The 17962-nt window shown below is 38.5% G+C and overlaps 2 protein-coding genes across 2 annotated transcripts; one reads left to right on the top strand and one right to left on the bottom strand.

Annotated features, from left to right (window-relative positions):
• The first annotated feature begins 355 nt into the window (after positions 1–355).
• On the top strand, positions 356–5138 carry gtf2a1l (general transcription factor IIA, 1-like). Its single transcript, XM_053332991.1, has 9 exons — positions 356–534; positions 1099–1200; positions 1351–1474; positions 1746–1795; positions 2100–2193; positions 2290–2828; positions 3811–4050; positions 4254–4343; positions 4450–5138. Exons 1-9 carry the CDS (start codon positions 511–513, stop codon positions 4555–4557), a joined length of 1371 nt encoding a protein of 456 aa, XP_053188966.1. The 5' UTR covers positions 356–510; the 3' UTR covers positions 4558–5138.
• A 751-nt stretch (positions 5139–5889) lies between these two features.
• LOC128372816 (lutropin-choriogonadotropic hormone receptor) lies at positions 5890–17272 on the bottom strand. Its single transcript, XM_053332985.1, has 11 exons — positions 17006–17272; positions 16696–16767; positions 13492–13566; positions 13168–13242; positions 11898–11972; positions 11538–11615; positions 11279–11347; positions 10774–10848; positions 8423–8611; positions 8207–8260; positions 5890–7746 (listed from the first exon to the last, which is right to left on the bottom strand). Exons 1-11 carry the CDS (start codon positions 17173–17175, stop codon positions 6600–6602), a joined length of 2079 nt encoding a protein of 692 aa, XP_053188960.1. The 5' UTR covers positions 17176–17272; the 3' UTR covers positions 5890–6599.
• Positions 17273–17962: the final 690 nt, after the last annotated feature.

Genomic DNA, 17962 nt, shown 5'->3' with positions numbered 1-17962 from the left:
GTAACTAGCAAATAAACCAACTTTACACTTTTTCCTGTTTAAAAAAAAATCAATTTGTACTTAATAACTAACCTAACTAGAAAATACCTTGTTTGTGTACTCATACAGTGAGTACCGCCTTTCAACTGAAGTGACAAATACTATCAAATGTTATGAGGATGATAGAGATGTTATCACAGAGTTGATGTAATGTTATTAGGTTGCAATAAAATGAAATGAAATTGTCAATTTGAACTATATTTTAAGTTCATCTTATAAATTAAATAGATCAGGGGAATGAAAAAAAAGATAGGAAATATTCCCAAACAGTGACTCCACCAACATCCAACCAGACATCCTCCAATCACACCTCTCAATGGAGCTTGATTACTATCACCTGTGTGTGCATTCTGCATCAAGCTGCTGAAGGCAAAAATAATTTGACTTGTGGCTGTTAACTGCGTGTATTGTGTTTTTTCAGGCTGATGGAAGCCCATTATCACCGGTCTGCTGGTATTACTGCCTTGAATCATGCTGACCAACACAGGCCCAGTGGTGAGCAGAGATTCTGTTTGCTTCAAGTGTTTCCATTAAGTAGCCTAAATACGCTCATGAAAGCACAATTTATATTCAGAGGTAAAAGGCACTTTCAGCCAAGCAATTTATTTGGAATAGCTGCGTGAAATTTCATTCATCATGGTGTCAAGCTAAATCTCATCCAAAAATCTGTCAATTAAGGCACATGGATTTCTACATTGCCCTGTGTAAAAAGTATAATTAAATACATTTTTGTCTCATTATAACATTTATGTAAGATTTAGTATACCATGTGCCAAAAAACATTTAGTTTCAGCTTGAAATGTTAAACTGAAATTGACAGAAATGCAGAGTGGAGAGAAACGTGGAGCTCTTCTGAAAATATAAATTTTAGCAAGAAAAACACAGTTGGTCTATGTGTACTGTACTGTCAGCGGAAAGATAAAGTATACGTTTATAAAATGTCTCGAGTCACATGTAGGTGAAGGAATATTCAAGAAGACTTAAAGATAAGATATTTGAATGGAGTTCAGGTCATGAAACTGTATGCAACAGATTTACCGTTTATGTGAATAACTGCAGGCCAAACTCTACTTGTCCATAATTGATGATGTGATTGAAAGTATGAGGGAGCTCTTCCTGGATGAAGGGCTTGAAGACCGTGCTCTGGACGAATTAAGACATGTGAGTTCTATCCTACATAATCTTTGTTTCATTTATTTGAAAGAAATGCACAGTTTGACTCCAGTTATCAGTTACAGCAAAGTTAAATCATCTAGTGAGGGAGTGTACACCATACCAGGAAGACAGACTGCTGTGTCCTCTGCTGTGCAGCTTTGGGAGTCAAAGATGATGCAGTCAAAAGCAATGGAAGACATCAGAAAAAATAACATCAACACATCCAAGTTTGTGCTGCAGCTTCCAGCCAATTACAGCCAGGCTGATCAAGAGCTCACAGGTAACACACTACAGCTGGGAACTGCTATTTACCTCATATGTGCTTCACTTTGGCCTAAAGCATTAACAAATGAATACTTGTATGTCTTGAATCACATTTGAGCTGATCTGAAGACAGTGCATGCAGCTCATCACTGATTGTAATTTGAAAATGTAAAATATGACTGTGTGTAAAGTTACAGTAGATTAGCGATTAGTGATGGCAACATGTTTTTTGTTTTTCATTTAACCTACTCCCTCCCCCTCCCCCCCTTTCCTATTTCTGCTGCCAGCCTCAGTTATTATCCCTGCAAGTCAGAATATCCAAAGTTTCCCAGTCAAGGCAAGTGTCATCAAGATTTACATCACCTCTCTGACCAGTTTATATTTTCTAGAAATGGTTCACTGTGGAAAATGTTTATTTGGCTTTTTTGCTGAGAGTTAGACGATGATAACCCCACACTTCCGCCCAGCCAAGAAATAGTGGGACCCATAATTGCCCTGAAACCACAACTTGATTTGATACACTTGAGGATTTTTTTTTTACAGATAAAATAAACGAGAGAGAGAGGTTTTGTACAGTGTATTGTTAAAAAAAATGCTGAATTTTTTTTTTTTTTTTTTTTGCACATAATGTTTAATTGCAGAGCAACTCAGAGACACTTGCTACTTTCTCCCTCCCTGCTGGCTTATCTTACCCTGTGCAGATACCAGCTGGAGTCACTCTGCAAACAGCTTCTGGTAAGCAGTGACTTCACTTGCCTAAATATATTTAGTTTGTACACTATACTAATAGGTAGAAATGCACAAGTCATTCTTCCTTTTTGTCTCACTAAGGTCAACTTTACAAGGTCAACGTTCCCGTCGTGGTCACTCAGGCCCTGGCAGGTCAGGAGCCTTTACCCCAACCCAAACCCAAACCCGACCCCCCGCCAGCTAAAGTCCCACACAATGCCGCTCTTCCTCAGGAGGTGAGCTCATCTTCTGTGCCAACCGCTTCTGTCACTCAGCCGCCACAGCCAAGCATCACTTTACCCCCAAGTCGGGAGAGTAGCCTCCCCCTGCAGCCACAAGTCCCTGTTGCCAAGATCTCAACGCTTCAGACAGCCCTCTCTCAAGAGCCAGAGGTCACACCAGAAGAAAATGAGCCAGGTCCACAGCCTCTGAACCTCAGTATGACCTCCACCTCGACCTGCAGTCAGTTATTAGACTTCCAGATCAGCGCTGAGGAGGCTTTGACACAGGCGGCTCAGTTAAAGACCAGAGACATAGATGACATCCTTAAAGAGGTGATCGAGGAGGAGAGAGAAAAAGCCATGAGAGCCAGGAATCTTGCTCCTGCGAAGACTGACAACCAGTCTGAAGCCATTCTTGGGGTAATTTGAAGAGAATATTCCACTTTTAATGAAATACCGGTAACAGATAAGAAAAGGTTGTTAGAGGGGCAGTCCACTGGTTTTATACTTTAAAATAGTTTATTGACTTTCTTAGGTCTGAAGAAATAAGATATATTTAAATAATATTCTCTTGTTAATAAAACATGGTGTGGCACAGGTCACAGGAGGTGACGCTGCCACTTGGGCTCTACTTATTTTTCCTCTAAGTTAGAAGGTTGCCTGTGCCTTTGTGTCTGTCTCGCTCAGCAGGATGAGGCAGAGTTCACTGAGATTTCTTTGGTCAGACTCCACTTTTGCTTTTACTCCCGGCTAAGATCTGATCACAATCTGAACCAGACCTCCTCCAGATGCAGGCAATCTGATAGCATACAGATTTAACAGCTTACATTAACATTGGTGTCACAGATATAGAGCCCATCTTAATACCAGGTGTTTTTTTTTCTCATGAGTTCTCACCCTTTACGGAATACTAAATTGTTAGTAGTTCACCTTCATGATGAATTCAGCATTAATATTATCAGCCTTTCTTAGGTTTTTTGATTACAAATTATTCAACATGATTTGCATTCAAATCTATAATACCTGAGACTGCTGTGATGGCACTGCAGTCTCAACTCCACTGCATCTCAAATTATTCAAAGAATATTTTTATTATAGCGTTATTTGCAAACTCCATTTACTGATTATCATATACCATGCCATGATATTTCTATAGTATACAATACATTTCACTCTCTGTATTTAAATAGGTTGTATATACTGTACATAAACCCCTACTATACATGTCACTTTTTTACCCTTTGATGTTTATCTCAGCACTCTTTACTTCTTTGCGCTATTTGTATCCTGTTCTTAGTCCACATAAATAGTTTCACTTGTGGGTTATAAAGTCTTTGTGTAAGTGAGAGCCACTAAAATTAAATTAAACTATGCTAGTAAAGATGGTTGTGATTCTCCTTAGCTGGACCTGGACTATAACTACAGAGAGCTGTCAGACATTGTTCAGCTGGACGGTGCCGGAGACGACTCTGATATTGAGGAGGAAGAGCGAGTTCCTCTGGAAGAAAATGACTTTCTGGGTATAATCAACGCTGAGGCTATAAAGGCCCTGCAGGAAGGAGACGGCAGCAGCGGCGGAAACAGCATCTCCTCCAGCAGTGACAGCGAAGGAGTCGATGAGCTCGCTGATGTAGAGGAGGAGGTAAGAGAGAGTGAGTGTAATATACATTTTCATGAGTCAGGGTTTATTTTTTTTACCTTTTTTTTTTTAAAGTCACTGAAAACTGCAGTTGAACTGTGCTTCCTGTCCTACAGAGGAAGCACTTTTTTTTGCAAAGCAGCATGCATATTTTAACAGCAGCATGTTTTTAACAGTTTCTGATGGCTGTTTTTTCTATTATACAGGATCCTTTAAACTCAGGCGATGATGTGATTGAGCAAGACATCCCAGATCTCTTTGACACAGACAATATAATCGTGTGCCAGTATGACAAAGTAAGAACATTTTGCTTCTCTTTGCTGACCCATTGTTTGCCTCTCAACACAAAACCCACTTCTGAATACTGATTGTTAACTATTGTGCATTTTTTCTTGATTGCAGATTCACCGCAGTAAGAACCGCTGGAAGTTCCATTTAAAAGATGGAGTGATGTGTTACGGCGGCAGAGACTATGTGTTTTCTAAAGCTGTTGGGGAGGCTGAGTGGTAATGAGCTTTAGTCCTCCTGGACCGATCAGATAATCGTGTTGGGGGGAAAAAGGAGACAATAACTTAAAAGGGAAAAGAATCAGTAAATTTAGACCTCTTGGTGGTGTAATTTTGCAGGCAGTTAAGACACCGCTGTGCAAAATTACTGATACTTTTGTTTTTTCTGTTTTGTCATTATGTTATCAGAGTAATTATATTATCAGACTGCACTCCGAGTTATTTATGATGCTACAGCCAATTACTTAGAGCGGTGCTTGTGAATCCAATGCACTGAGACAAACAGCATGAATTTGTGTTGTATAATGTTAGTTTTCTTCATTAGTAGAGCAAAACACAGCTTGACCTATTGTGTTTTTCTTTTGTAATGATCATGTTGCTTTGATGGTACCCAATGTGCTGTTTGATTTTCAAACATTGTAATATTTTGCCTTTAATCATGCATGCAAATACACTGAACTGTACTTGCATTGCATTCAATTAACCCTCTTCTTTCTGTGCAACCCTCTACAAAGACTGTTTTGGCTTGTTGTCAAATGATTTTTGTGTTTATCAATGTTATGAAACAAAATTAATCACATTTATGGAGGCTAACATGAATGCTAAAATTGATACATTTTTTTGAGTGTAGTTTTGATGGAAACTAGTCCTACAGTTACTCACAACAAGAAGAATTTGTGGGAGGAATGGTGACAGCTCCAGGAAAAAAAACAAAAACCAAATAAATTAAAGTGATAAACTCCTGGAAAAAAATAATTTTGCCACTGGTATGTGAAGTCGTTTATTTATTTTTTGTTATTTTTTAAATATTCACTTATACTTGTTGATGCGATCCTAGTATCTTTTCTTGTTATTCCAAAACTGAAAAGTGCCCCCCCCCCCCCCCCCCCATACAAAATGGTCTCAGAATATTTGGACTTCCCATAATAAGGTCACAGACGGAGGATTTATGGCAGTCAGTTTTTGTAAATCGAAGACCTTTTTCCACAGCTGTGTGTTAAGCATGCTTTGACCACAGAGTTTACTGAATTGATCCAAATCTGTGTCCATCCTATAAACTCGCCTTATTATATTAATACAGTACACAATAGCAGGGGGAAAATACCTTAATCATGTCTAGACAACCTATTTGTGCAAGACAGGGTATCACTGATGAGGAACAAGTTGCACCATTTACTAAAATATATGCTGTTAAAGCAACTTTAGGCAGTCAACAATAAATAACAGGAATTGAGGTTTTGGCATGGCATCCTTGCTATATTCTATGAGTCTCCACAGATGTTTCTAATACCATAATATATTGAACAAGATGGTTAGCATAAATAATTGACCACAGTTTTTAAAATTAGAATGTTTTATTGTAAAAACCTGGGACATTTTAAACAGCACTAATTGTTTGTTGTGGACCAGGTCCCAGTTTTTACTGGTTTCCTGTGGCTGCTAGAGCATGTCCGCAGTCTTCAAGCCTCTCAGGCTAAATGTCTCCTGAGTACAACAACCCAATAGATGGCACCAACGCTCATTAGATTGAAAAACCTGAACAGACAAGCTAATACAAAGACTTCCATTTGATCAGATTTACTTCAAACCTTATATTCAAGCTTAAAGTTTCAACCATAATATGGCTAGAAAAATAAATAACCTCTACTACTAAATCTTCTATGGAACTAAATGTCTCTTCTTTGAACATCTTACACCAGTTCTGTTTTATGTAGTTTGATCTTAATAACAAATAACCTAAAGCGTATCAGTAAAGGTAAACTTTGCAAAAAACAAAACTGCCCTGTTTATTTGTTCTCCATTCCCGCTCCACCCATCTGCATCTTTGTACTGCACCACGTTACCTGTGCAGAAATGGAGGCTGCAGCACCTGTTGTCTTCAATTTGAGGTCTCTTGGCCCTGAAGTATGAAATTCCCACTTTGTAATCAAACCCAGTTCAAATCTGATCTGAGGTATGTACAAGACTGACACCCTGACCTAGACTCAGAAGAAATTATACATTTGACAGATAAAATAATTATAATAAAATTATTTGTGTTATTGATCATGTGGTCCCCTTGTTTAGAAAGCAACCTTTCCTTTTAATATAGGAATAGAACCTAAGTGAGTGAGGTTTACTGGGGGACACTTTTTGTTTACGGGTGAGGTGTGAAGCCAGAATCTGTGACCTGTAAAAGTCAGATTTTGTGTGACAGAAGCCGCAACGAGTCAACAGCCGGCACACGTCCTTCCTGAAGGCCCGCGTGAAGATGGTGTACAAGAAAGGGTTGCAGAGAGAGTTGATGGGATAAAAAAGGATGAGCAAGATCTTTGAGTGAGATACTGTGATGAGGGGCATCCGCAGGGCCGCAGAGATGGCGAAGAAGGAGATGGGCGCCATACAAATGAAGTCAGTGAAAATGAGCACAGCCATGCGTTTAGCAATCTTAGTATCTCCGTGGCGTGCAGAGTGCTCTGGATTGTGGACACTGAGATAAATGCATATGTAACAGTAACAGACCACCAGGAAAGCGACAACATTGAGAATGAGCACAACCACCACATAAACCTGAGAGCCCAGTGTATCGATGTCCATGGGAAGGCAGATGCTCACTTTGCTGTAGCTGCTGACCCCCACAAGAGGGAGCAGGGCAACTAGCAGAGAGAAGCCCCAGCCTGCTGCCATCATGGCTGTCACATGGTGCATCCGCAGCCTCTTGTTTACATGCATGGCATTGGTGATGGTGTGCCAGCGTTCAAGGCTAATCACAGTCAGTGTATATACTGAGAGCTCACTGGAAAACACGGTCAAAAACCCTGCTATGCCACATCCCGGGCCTGTTTGCCATTCAGTGGCATGGTTGTAGTACTTGTGACGGGAGTGGTGATCCATGAAGGCGATGAGCATCAGGTAGAGTCCCATGCACAAGTCAGCAAAGGCCAGGTTACACATGAGGAATCGGGAGATGGTTAGCTTATGGTGGCTAATGAGGAGGATGGCCAGCACAGCCAGGTTACCGGTCACAGCAAACATTGTGATTATCCAGGTGAGACAGCGCAGGAAGCGAAAGCCCAGCAGGTCCTCGCAAGGGTTAAAAGCATCCGGGTTTGGCGTGCACTTGACAAAGGGGTCGTTGAAACAATCCAGTTCCAGGTCTGAGTACTGGAAGTTGATGTAGTTAATATCGTTCACACCATCTGCAGTGGGCTCCCTGAAGAACACACAGGTGTTGAGGTTATTATAAGAACCCCAGAGCTACTGATCAAGGTAAACTGTCTGCTTATGTGTGTAAACTTTTGTGTGTGTGTATAACATTAATTTAATGTGCCATGTGTAAAGTGACAGTAACGGCTCTAATGGTTATTTTTCCATAATTTTGGTAACATAATTTGATTTATGCGCTTTGTGAAAATGATCATTATATTTAGGTGTAACTCATGGAACACCATCTCAAATTATTTTAGTTAGGCAATGGAAAAATTAGTTAGTACCAATTCAATAGTGTCTTCTTAGTTTGAGATATTGGTGGGAGGGTGTTGCATTTTTTTCTTCACCAAAGGGAGGGTTCAAACTAAATATGAATAATGCTCGACACCTTTTCAAAAAAAGTAAGATTCAGTCCAGCCCAATAACTTTCAAACAGACCCTAAGTGGGCACTGAAGTAACTTACATTTGTATTTTGCTGAGATCACACAACTTTGAGAAGTTCTTCAAGGCATTTTCCCTTTAAATATAAAAGGAGAGGAAAAGGTTAGAGCTCATAGTATATCAATAAACTAAACTGCTAATTACCAAACTGCTGAGGATCTGCATTCATTGGACAGAGCTTTTGTTCTTTATGCAGATGTGAATGGATTTGTTACATTGCTGTGAGCAAGTCAGTTACCTTTGTTTGCGACGCCATGTGTGGAAGGCGCAGCAGTGGCTTGGGTACGTGAGCTCAGCCTCCAGCAGCTCGGCCAGGCTCTCCAGTGGAGGGAGACTCTTCATGGCGAAAGCAGAGTCAGCTCTCAGAAACCTCACCTGCCTCAGTCCTTTAGGGGGGAGGGAAATCAACGCTGTGGAGGAAACATCCCTGAATCACACACGCAGAGAATGTAGACATATATTTTACTATTAGTGAAATAGCTACAAATAAAACACAGTGTTGTAATAAGACTTTACATAAATAAATTTCACAAGAATAGCCTTTAATTTGAATTGATTTGATCTGTATTTTGGTCTTTTAAAATATAAGACGATACAACAGAAAGAAAGAAATAGAAAAAAAACACCATATACATAGCTAATACTGATGTATGTTTAATGCAAACATAATATATCTCTATCCATTATACACAAATGGTTATAAACATTTTTTTCTGAAAAGGTGTAGACTGAAGCCAAAACTTATTCAGATTTATGCTAAACCATCCAGAACGCAACTATATATAGACCTTATGAGCCTTGGATTTCACTTTTAATTTGAACTCAGTTGGAGAGTTATAAAGCCATTTTTTCCCACAAGAGGAGCCATGATTTGGTGCTTTGTTCATGCGGGTGACAAATGCTGTTTCAGGCAAATCTGTCTCCCACAGGTGTTTATTGAGGTCTAGTGAAGCAGCCAAGTCTTCATTTACAGTGTTTTCATATTCATCAAGCCAATGAGTAAAATCACGCTGTCTTTCTGAAGAGACGCTCATTCACAACAGAAATGCTTCATCACAGAATAGAGGCAGTAATTACTGACATTTACCGAGGACTGAATACATTTTATCAAAAGCAAAATAACACTCAGTATGTACTTTGCCTCCTCCTTTGATTGAATACCGCCTTTATTTGGCTGATTACAAGTTATGACCTGACTTTCTTCACAACTAAAAATAACAAACAGATGGAAGACCTTTGGCATTTCCTGCTCATCTGCGGTGTATCTCAAACCACACATTCATAACCAAGATAAGAGGAAATTTCATGTCTACAATACAGGTTTGTGAAAATCAGAGACCTTGGGTGCTGTATGCTCTGCAGACTTGGTTATTTGCTCACTGATCAGTATTCAGCAATCCTGCTTGCCTTGTTGGTTGTTTACACAGACAGGCTGTCACCATCCTAATGTTTATACAATAAAATGATAAACATTGTTATGAATATTAATCTTGCATCACTGACCCAGTTCAAATATGGTCGCCGTAATGCTGTTGATCTAAACAACAAAAGATAGAGGATTCATGATTATCCTCTCTCATATTTAACTTTGGCACAATTATAAATGTGTTGCTTTTGGATCTCCACCTCGTATATGAGAACTTATTAACTTTTATGAGATTGACTAATTGACTAAAAAAACTAAATAGATACTTTATTGATCCTTCACAGGAAGTTGCTTGGTTTACAGCAGCTACATCCACAGCCACACATAACATAACATAGAAACACATCTCTAACTATCCAATGGAAACAAAAACAATTTATTACTTAAGTACTGTGCTGAAACACAATTTTCTGATTCTTGCATGTATTTTCATCGTCTGATTGGTAAGAGTATGAAGGTCAGAGCCTATCAGAGGCAGAGTTGAGCGGGTCTTCGCATGGGAAAAAGATGAACTCTGGTATGTGATGCATGATTGATGTTGACTTTATCACTACCACATTTGTTGTTTGAAGTCGTTTTTTGCATTGTCAGGTTTTTTGTAAAATGAAGGTCATGTGGAAAGAATTATTTTTGAAAACACAGGAGATAAATACTTTCCTTTATATCTCTGGTCAAGGCCTTAATTAAATTTCAAAGCTTTACCTCATGATTTTTATCATTTATGCTACCTTTTTAATTCAACCATATCCCTTTTTGTCTAATTTTATGTATTCAACTATTCTTTTAATTTCACTTGCCTCTTTTAGTCTTGTTTTTAAAAAAGTATTTTATTAGTCTTATTCCTCTTCTGATGTTCTTTTGCACTTTGGAAAAGACTTAAAATGTCCTTGTGTATGAAATGTGCTATATAAATAAACTTGTCTCACCTTGCCTTACTGTACAAAATGTAGCTTTTAAAAAATGACCTAAAAATGTATATAGACATACAACATACTGAAAGGGGCTAACAATACCTCTGTTCTCTGTACAGTGAGTATCATTTTTTCATATTTCAAAATGTATATATGTTTTAGTGTGGTAATGCTACTTTTACTTAAATAACTTAATTAGTGTATAGTGTATTTTTGGGGGTGTGTCACTGTAAAAAATGATTTTTTACTTACAGAGAATTTGGACCTGAGGCTCCTTTGAAAGCATCTTCTTGAATGATACTGAGAAACTTGTTGTCTCTTAAAATTCTACAATAGAAAAAAACAAGAAAAAAAAATCAAATATCACAAAAATGACCTCCAATCCAAATTGTAGTTGTTCACTTAACATACGATATGAAAGGAAATCAAAGATGACACATTAATGGCTAACAAAACCCTTTTTCATTTAGTTTTTATTTTCTCAGCTTGACACAAAGGAAGATGAGCATTATTTTTAGACTGCAGGGTGTCTGCACAAATCTCGTCCCCATCAACATTCAGCAGTAAGGGGCAGAATAAGAAAACAACGGGTCATCCAATCTTTGTTTAGTCTTACATAACATTTGTTTACTGGTACACTCAGTTTTTTATGATTACAGAAAGGAAAGCTTTTAAACCTGACACAGCAACAAACTGTATCGCTCTCTTATGTTGTTGTTAGCTCAGTATGGGAGAGTATGATTATCAAAATGCTTACAATGTGTTGAGCTTGGTTCCATTGAACGCGTGGGATTTTATTTCCTTGAAACCATTTCTAACCAGGTTCCTGTCAGGGACACAATGTTATACATTTTACTGTCAAAAGGCACCTATCACCAAGGACAGCAAACTGAACATTCAATTACATAAGAGGACTGAGACACATCAAAAAAATGATCTTGATAAAATAATGACAAATTGTTGCTCAGACTTCCCATAGGGTGGTAGGAAGAAAAGAATTTGGCTCCTGTACTCACATGTCAACGTACTCCTCTGTGATACCCTGGAAAGAATTGGCAGGAATGGTGTCGATCCTCATGTTGTCTGCCATTTCTCTGCACGTGGAAGAGATAACATGCACTCAGGCTGTTGGTCTAAGTTATCAGTTAGACAAAATTATGTATATTCATACAAAAAAAAAAAACCCCAGCAGTTTGATGAACTGTGACCCAGTTGGAGGATTTGCGGCGGAGTTGGTGGCATCGTGACATTGATAGATAAAAGTAAAACTGGGCTCAGAATAAACAACTTGGGCTCCGCTCAGCTAGAACACGAATGACATGCAGAGACGCACTAATCCAGCTTCAAGCACACTATTTTAAAATGGGATTACTTACAGGATAATATTGGGCACCAAGGAGGAGATAGTTGTGAAGTCAGGGAAGTGTATCATCCCTGTGTTTGAGATGCTCCTGTGAAGACAAGCAGCAGAGACAGATGATCATATGCAAGATAAGAGGAAATCTTCAAAGTGCCCAGGAAATGTCACAGATACTGAGATTGTCTCAGTCAGTCAGAAAATACTAATTTGGTAAAACACCCCCAAGAAAAATATGGTTTATCACATCATTTCACTGACCTTTAACTTTTAACAACACTCAATGCTAAAGTACGACCTGAATTAAAAATATCTCTGGATTGACTTTTTACTGTTTGTGAGCAGTGCAGATTTTGAATGCCATATATAACAATAAAGAAACAAGGCTGTTTTTGACACTGCTTAAAGGGAGACACCAGTGATTTAGTATTGCACTTTCATAAAGTTGGGGGACTCACAAGAGACAAGCTAAAGAAAAGAATTGGTCAAAATTGAAGTATCTGAGATTGTGATATTTTGGTTTTTAGTCCCTTGTGTGCATAAACCTTCAAAAACACTGGCTCCTACAATTCCCATAATGCAGCTCAACAGCATCTCTCATCAGACCCTCTCTGGCTGTTAAATGCCCTCATGCTTCAAACTCCATACCCCCAGTTGATGACGACATAAACAGACAAGATGAGCTGGAGTGCCTCTTTAAATCCCCACAACATCCTTTTTATACTGAATCCCACACTGGCTGTCAAACACATACTCTCTCAGCTGTCCTGTCTCTCATTTATTCTTATATTTTGTTATTTAATGTTTATTTTTTATGGGGAGAAGCACATAGCATGGACCAGGGCCACAATACCACAACATTTATAGCCCAAGTTTGTAATGCCCGTCCCTAGTTGGACCTTTATACAAATACACACAGGAAAACACAACAAACTAACTCAACCTGCTTTCAGTGCTTGTAGAGGACAAATCAGGGAATCACCGGTGTCATAAGGATTTATACTCTGGGTACAATGAATGTATGTAAAAAAAAAAAAAATCATAGCAATCTATTTGGTAGTTGCAGAGATATTTCACTATCGTGGCTTAAAAAAATACCACTGAAGCTGTATGATGTCAATTCTAAGTGAAATATTTTTTTAGCATCTTTGAAAACTTTGGAGTCTCTTTGGAGTTCTTTGGGTTTGCTCAGCTGCATAACACAAGTTTGTAAAGAGTGACGCATTGACTGATCAGTGAGGTTTAAAAGTTAGACGATGATCATGTAAAACAGAAACACACAGACTTACAAATATTCCAGTTTGGGCAGGTCAGTGAAGGCACCTTTCTCAATGATCCTCAGACTGTTAATATTCTGCAAAGAGCTACGGGAAAACCAAAATGAGAGAAGTATATCAGCAATTATAATTATTGTTGTCGGTGGATGTCAACAAACCAAACCCATTCATACATCAGCTGCTGTGAAAGTCAAGGATTAAACACGCAGCTTTTGTAATTGAGAGACTAATCCTGTGAAACTAAAATGAAATGCAAAACACATACCAGCTGTTCAAATGAATAATTGCCTTCAGTGTGCAGCTTGAATGTGACGTGCGATGGAAGGTGACGCTTACATTTGAGCCAGGCTGTGGAGGGAGAGGAACGCCTGTCTCCGTATCTGTGTGATGCAGTCGCTTTGGGAAATCTCGCTGTGGCACAAAGAAATGGCTCAGCATCAATCAACAGATTAACAAGAGGCTGTAAACAAATTACTCTTGAAATGTCTCAGATGTAGCCAGTAAATATGGAATTTTAGTGAAACAAATTTTTGGTGAAAGTGCCGGTTATGGATTCCTTTCCTTTGCTTACTTTATCATTTTTAGAAATAGGACAGAGTTGATTGATACTGGGATGCAAATCATGAGGGGAAAAATGGAAATACCACAACCATCACCATGAATTCATACTTCTAGGGCACTAACACACATGCCTCATGTTTAGAGAAGCTCTAAACATACATCACGGATGCATCTGGGCCAAGAAGACTAAGTGAAGATGTTTAAAAAAGAGGACTAAACAAAGACGCTCCGAGACAAACAAAGTCAACGAGACTTTCTTGATTTGTCCTTGAACACTTTGTTTTCTGATGGAGCCATGGTTGACTTTCTTCTCAGAGCCGCTCTCTCTCTCCATCTTCTTTATCGTAATCACCATTGACGTTTTCGACTCCCACTCAACTGTAATCATCCGACACCTTTCTTAGGTTAACCTCACTCTGCTCCCATTTCAAACCTAGAAACAGTTAAATGACTCCATCTGTACTGCTTATGTTTGGTTTCACTCCCTCCTCTGATTGCATTATGTATGGTGTCATAATTAGCCTACCACTTGCAGCTCCTAAAAAAAAAAGAAGAAGCTTTTTCACATGAATGATCATCCAGATGAAGCTGTGCCAAGATCATCAGTTTGCGTCATCAGTGACAAACAGCATGTCATTCTACCTTGACACAGGTTAGACCAGGAGGGTTTCATAACCAAGAAATTAAAAAAAACATCTTCTTATAAATCCACATTTGTAGCATATGAGAAAAGGTGAAAGACCGTAGCTTTAGCACAGTCATTTCATTGAAACTGGAGTGTCTTTTATCACATAAAAATATAATCTGCTGAGAGAAAATCTAAATTTGCCCTGTGTATTGGAACATAATGAACCTATGGCATGTAAGTACTGTAAGTATCTGGGACTGATAAGGCTCGTCCCTGAGGAGGAGAGCAAAGTCAAACACAATCGACACAAATCGGCTCAATTTGAAAATGGTTTCACCACAGGCGAACAAACGTTTCATATCTGCTTATCAGACTGTAAGTGATATATTAATTAAATAGTGGAGCCAGTTTGGTAAAACGATTCAGGGTGATGTTATAGCTTTAGAACTGAGTATTTACTAGCTGTAAACACGATAAAGGTGACCTAATCATCAATTAAACCCCATTTCTAGAGAAAGAGAAAAAGATTATGTTATTACTTGAGTGCCTGGTATGTTTTAGTGAGATATCTCATTCATGTATAATTGGATTTTGTAGAAATGTGCTGGGCAGATAGCCATTTGTGCCAAGAGTGTTATGGGCTCATGATTATGGGACTCGTTTTTACAGTGGTACACTTCTGTTGCTTAGTCCTTAGAGTGATTTGGTTTTGCTCATTTGTTATTTGACTTTTCTTTTAAGGCCTTTCTGGAATTCTTGGTTAGCTTGTGGTGTTGTGTTTCTTGGGTTTTGGTTTGGTGAATGTTTCCTTGTGTGTTCTCTTCACACCTTGCCCTGCTTTTTTCTCATTAGCCTTGCTCCTTATGTCTTCCCTAGCCAATCAGCTCCCAGCATGCCCTTGTGTTGTGCCACCTGTTGTTTGATTAGTTTGGTTTGGTTTTCTTCCCAGTCTTTGTTATATCCCTTGTCTAGTTTGTATCTATTCTCCTCACTTCTGGATTAAAACCCCTTTTCTGCAGGCCCTGCCTTCAGTCTCTGCATTTGGGTCCACCTGCTCTGATTTCCATGAAAAAGAGTTTTGGTACATTTATGAAAAACATTGTTTGGAAGTTGCTGTTGTGTGATGATGACAATAACACAACATACAGCAATAATGAGAAAAGTACTTTTTCCTTTTAAATACATATTTTTACAGTACAGATACAAACGTCCCCTCCTATGAATAGAAAAATGAAAATGAAATTATCTATTTTTGGAACTGTGCATCATCAACATCATCACATCTACAGTAAACAAAGTACCTGTTTAAAACCTGATGACATAAGCATGTGGGTGAAACTTCGACATTAAAAGTGACAGAGTAGGTTGTGCTCATCCATTCGCTGAGTTAACAAGGTGTTCCCCTTGATCATGCCACAGGAAGTAAACTCCAGAGCGAAGACATCAAAGTGAAATATAATCATGCTATGAAGTAATGAATAGTCATAAACAAATGTTCGCCTCCTGTTGCTATTACCTGTACCTGGACTCAAGATAAAAGCCTTTAGTAAACACCTGATGTAATACTTATATCGTTATTTAGTCATTGAGTTAATTTGTTTAAAATGGGCAAACACTAGTTTTGTACAGATTTCAATTTTCCTTGTAAGCCTATATTGTTTTCCACAGTTGTCTGGCTGTTATAAGTCACTGGCAAAATAATGGATTCTCTATATACCAAGGCAGTTTGCATTTTGTAGTAGCGTAGTATGGGTTGGTATAAAGTTAAATCACTTTCTGGGCTTCTGTTGAGTTAGGAGCTGGATGTTTAGCTTTCATATTGTGTAGAAATTCTCCTTTACTGTTGCTATAATATATACAGTACCTGGTTAGAGGCTTTTCTCTTTGCTCTGCACACATGAGCCAATAGGTGGCGCTACAGGCAAAGTATATTTTAACTGTATTTTAAATTTGGACCCACACAGGCTTTACTTTTTTTCCTTGTAGTGTGAAATTTCCGAGCAGCTGATTTGTTGCATCTATTATATAAATGCATATGTTCCTTTAATTTAGTGTGTAGTCAAAATTACAGTAAGTAGCCTAGTAAAGTGCAAAATCAAATTTATAGCGATTACATTTGATTGAATTAATCAGATTGCAATAATTCAGGTTAATTAAATTAAATTAGAATATTATTTCCGATGGTTTAAAAACGTTTAGCTTCTGTTTAGTTAGTCAGCATTCTTACTTAAATGTTTTATCTAGGCGAAAGTCTTCATCAGCAGTATTGTCTCTCTCTTAAGTCAAACTTGGACTTACAGCTTTTCTTTTCTCTCTGTCTGCTTCATGATAACTCTAACAACAAAACTTACATTATTGTTATGTTGATCAGCTCCTTGAAGGCATGACTGGGAACTTCTTTCAAGGACAGATGAGTGAGTCTTCTGTAAGAGTCACAAATAAAACTCAAGTCACATGTAAACTTTATAAGTAAGAGCAAATACAGAAAAGTGTATTTTAATGTAACACCATACAGTAACTTTATAGCCATAATAAGCCCCAACAGGAAAATCTAAAGAAAAACGAAACATACCAAGGGCACTGATGGGCTCAGTGTAAAGTAACAGATGAGTTTGGAACAGAATGCTATCAGCAGTAAAGCCAGAGAGTTGGGTTACTTACAGTCGAGGCACGGATGTTGCTCCTGACCGGGAGGCCAGCTGAGTGTCTCTGTTGCACTGGATAGTGTCGGTGCTACAGCGGCAGATGGGAGGACAGGTATAAGCCCAGCAGGAGCGCACATTCAGCACACCGGACAGCGCGACCAGGACCCAGACCACCCAGGGAGCCATGACACCAGACCACTCACTGAGGGATTAATATCAAAACAAAGAAGAAAAAAAAACAAAGAAAAAAAAACTCCACTGAATCTCCTAAAAGTTAAGGATGAAAAAAAAAAAAAAACGACTCTGGAAAATCAGTGTCTTATTCCAGGTCAAAGGCAAAAGGCTAAAGAACGTTATGCTGTGTTTTTCTCCACCTGCGCTTTCAGAATTTCAGCTTTAATGTTGCCTTCAGGTACTGTCGTAATTGCGAGCTGGCTGTCCGCCTGGAAGAGCCAACAAAGTGAAACACAGGCAATGTTCTTTGACAGCTGAGCTGCAGAGATGTGACGTCTGGTGGGTGGAGAGCATGAAAGCTCTGTCAGATAAAGTGATGTGGTGAAGTCATGCTGTCACTCATTTAAAATTAAAGGTGGAAAATAACGTTTTATAACTGTTGTGAGGTACTGATGAGAAGACTTTTTTGTTTAGTTTTGATAATTTAAAAAACATTTGTATTATTCTCAGTGGTCCTCAAAGTAGACTCTGTGGCCCCTAGATGACCATATAATTTTGTTTGTGGGTTTTCCTAAACCTACAACTCTGTTGTAAAACATCTAAAAGCAAAAATATTATCAGATGGGGGTCTATGGTCTTATTTGTGGTCTAATTAGATGTCCTTGATGTGAAAAAGTTTGACACACACAACATTTTCATAGTATGAGTTAACATGAGGTGTATTGTCATACTGTGCAAGCAGCCTACATAATGTTTCTCTATGCAGACCATGTAATCAATGATACAATGAATTTTTTAG

The sequence above is a fragment of the Scomber japonicus genome, chromosome 14, assembly GCF_027409825.1.
Source record: "Scomber japonicus isolate fScoJap1 chromosome 14, fScoJap1.pri, whole genome shotgun sequence".
Lineage (NCBI taxonomy): Eukaryota > Metazoa > Chordata > Actinopteri > Scombriformes > Scombridae > Scomber > Scomber japonicus.
The sequence above is the reverse complement of the archived record's forward strand: the minus strand, read 5'-3'. Positions and strand labels throughout refer to the sequence as shown.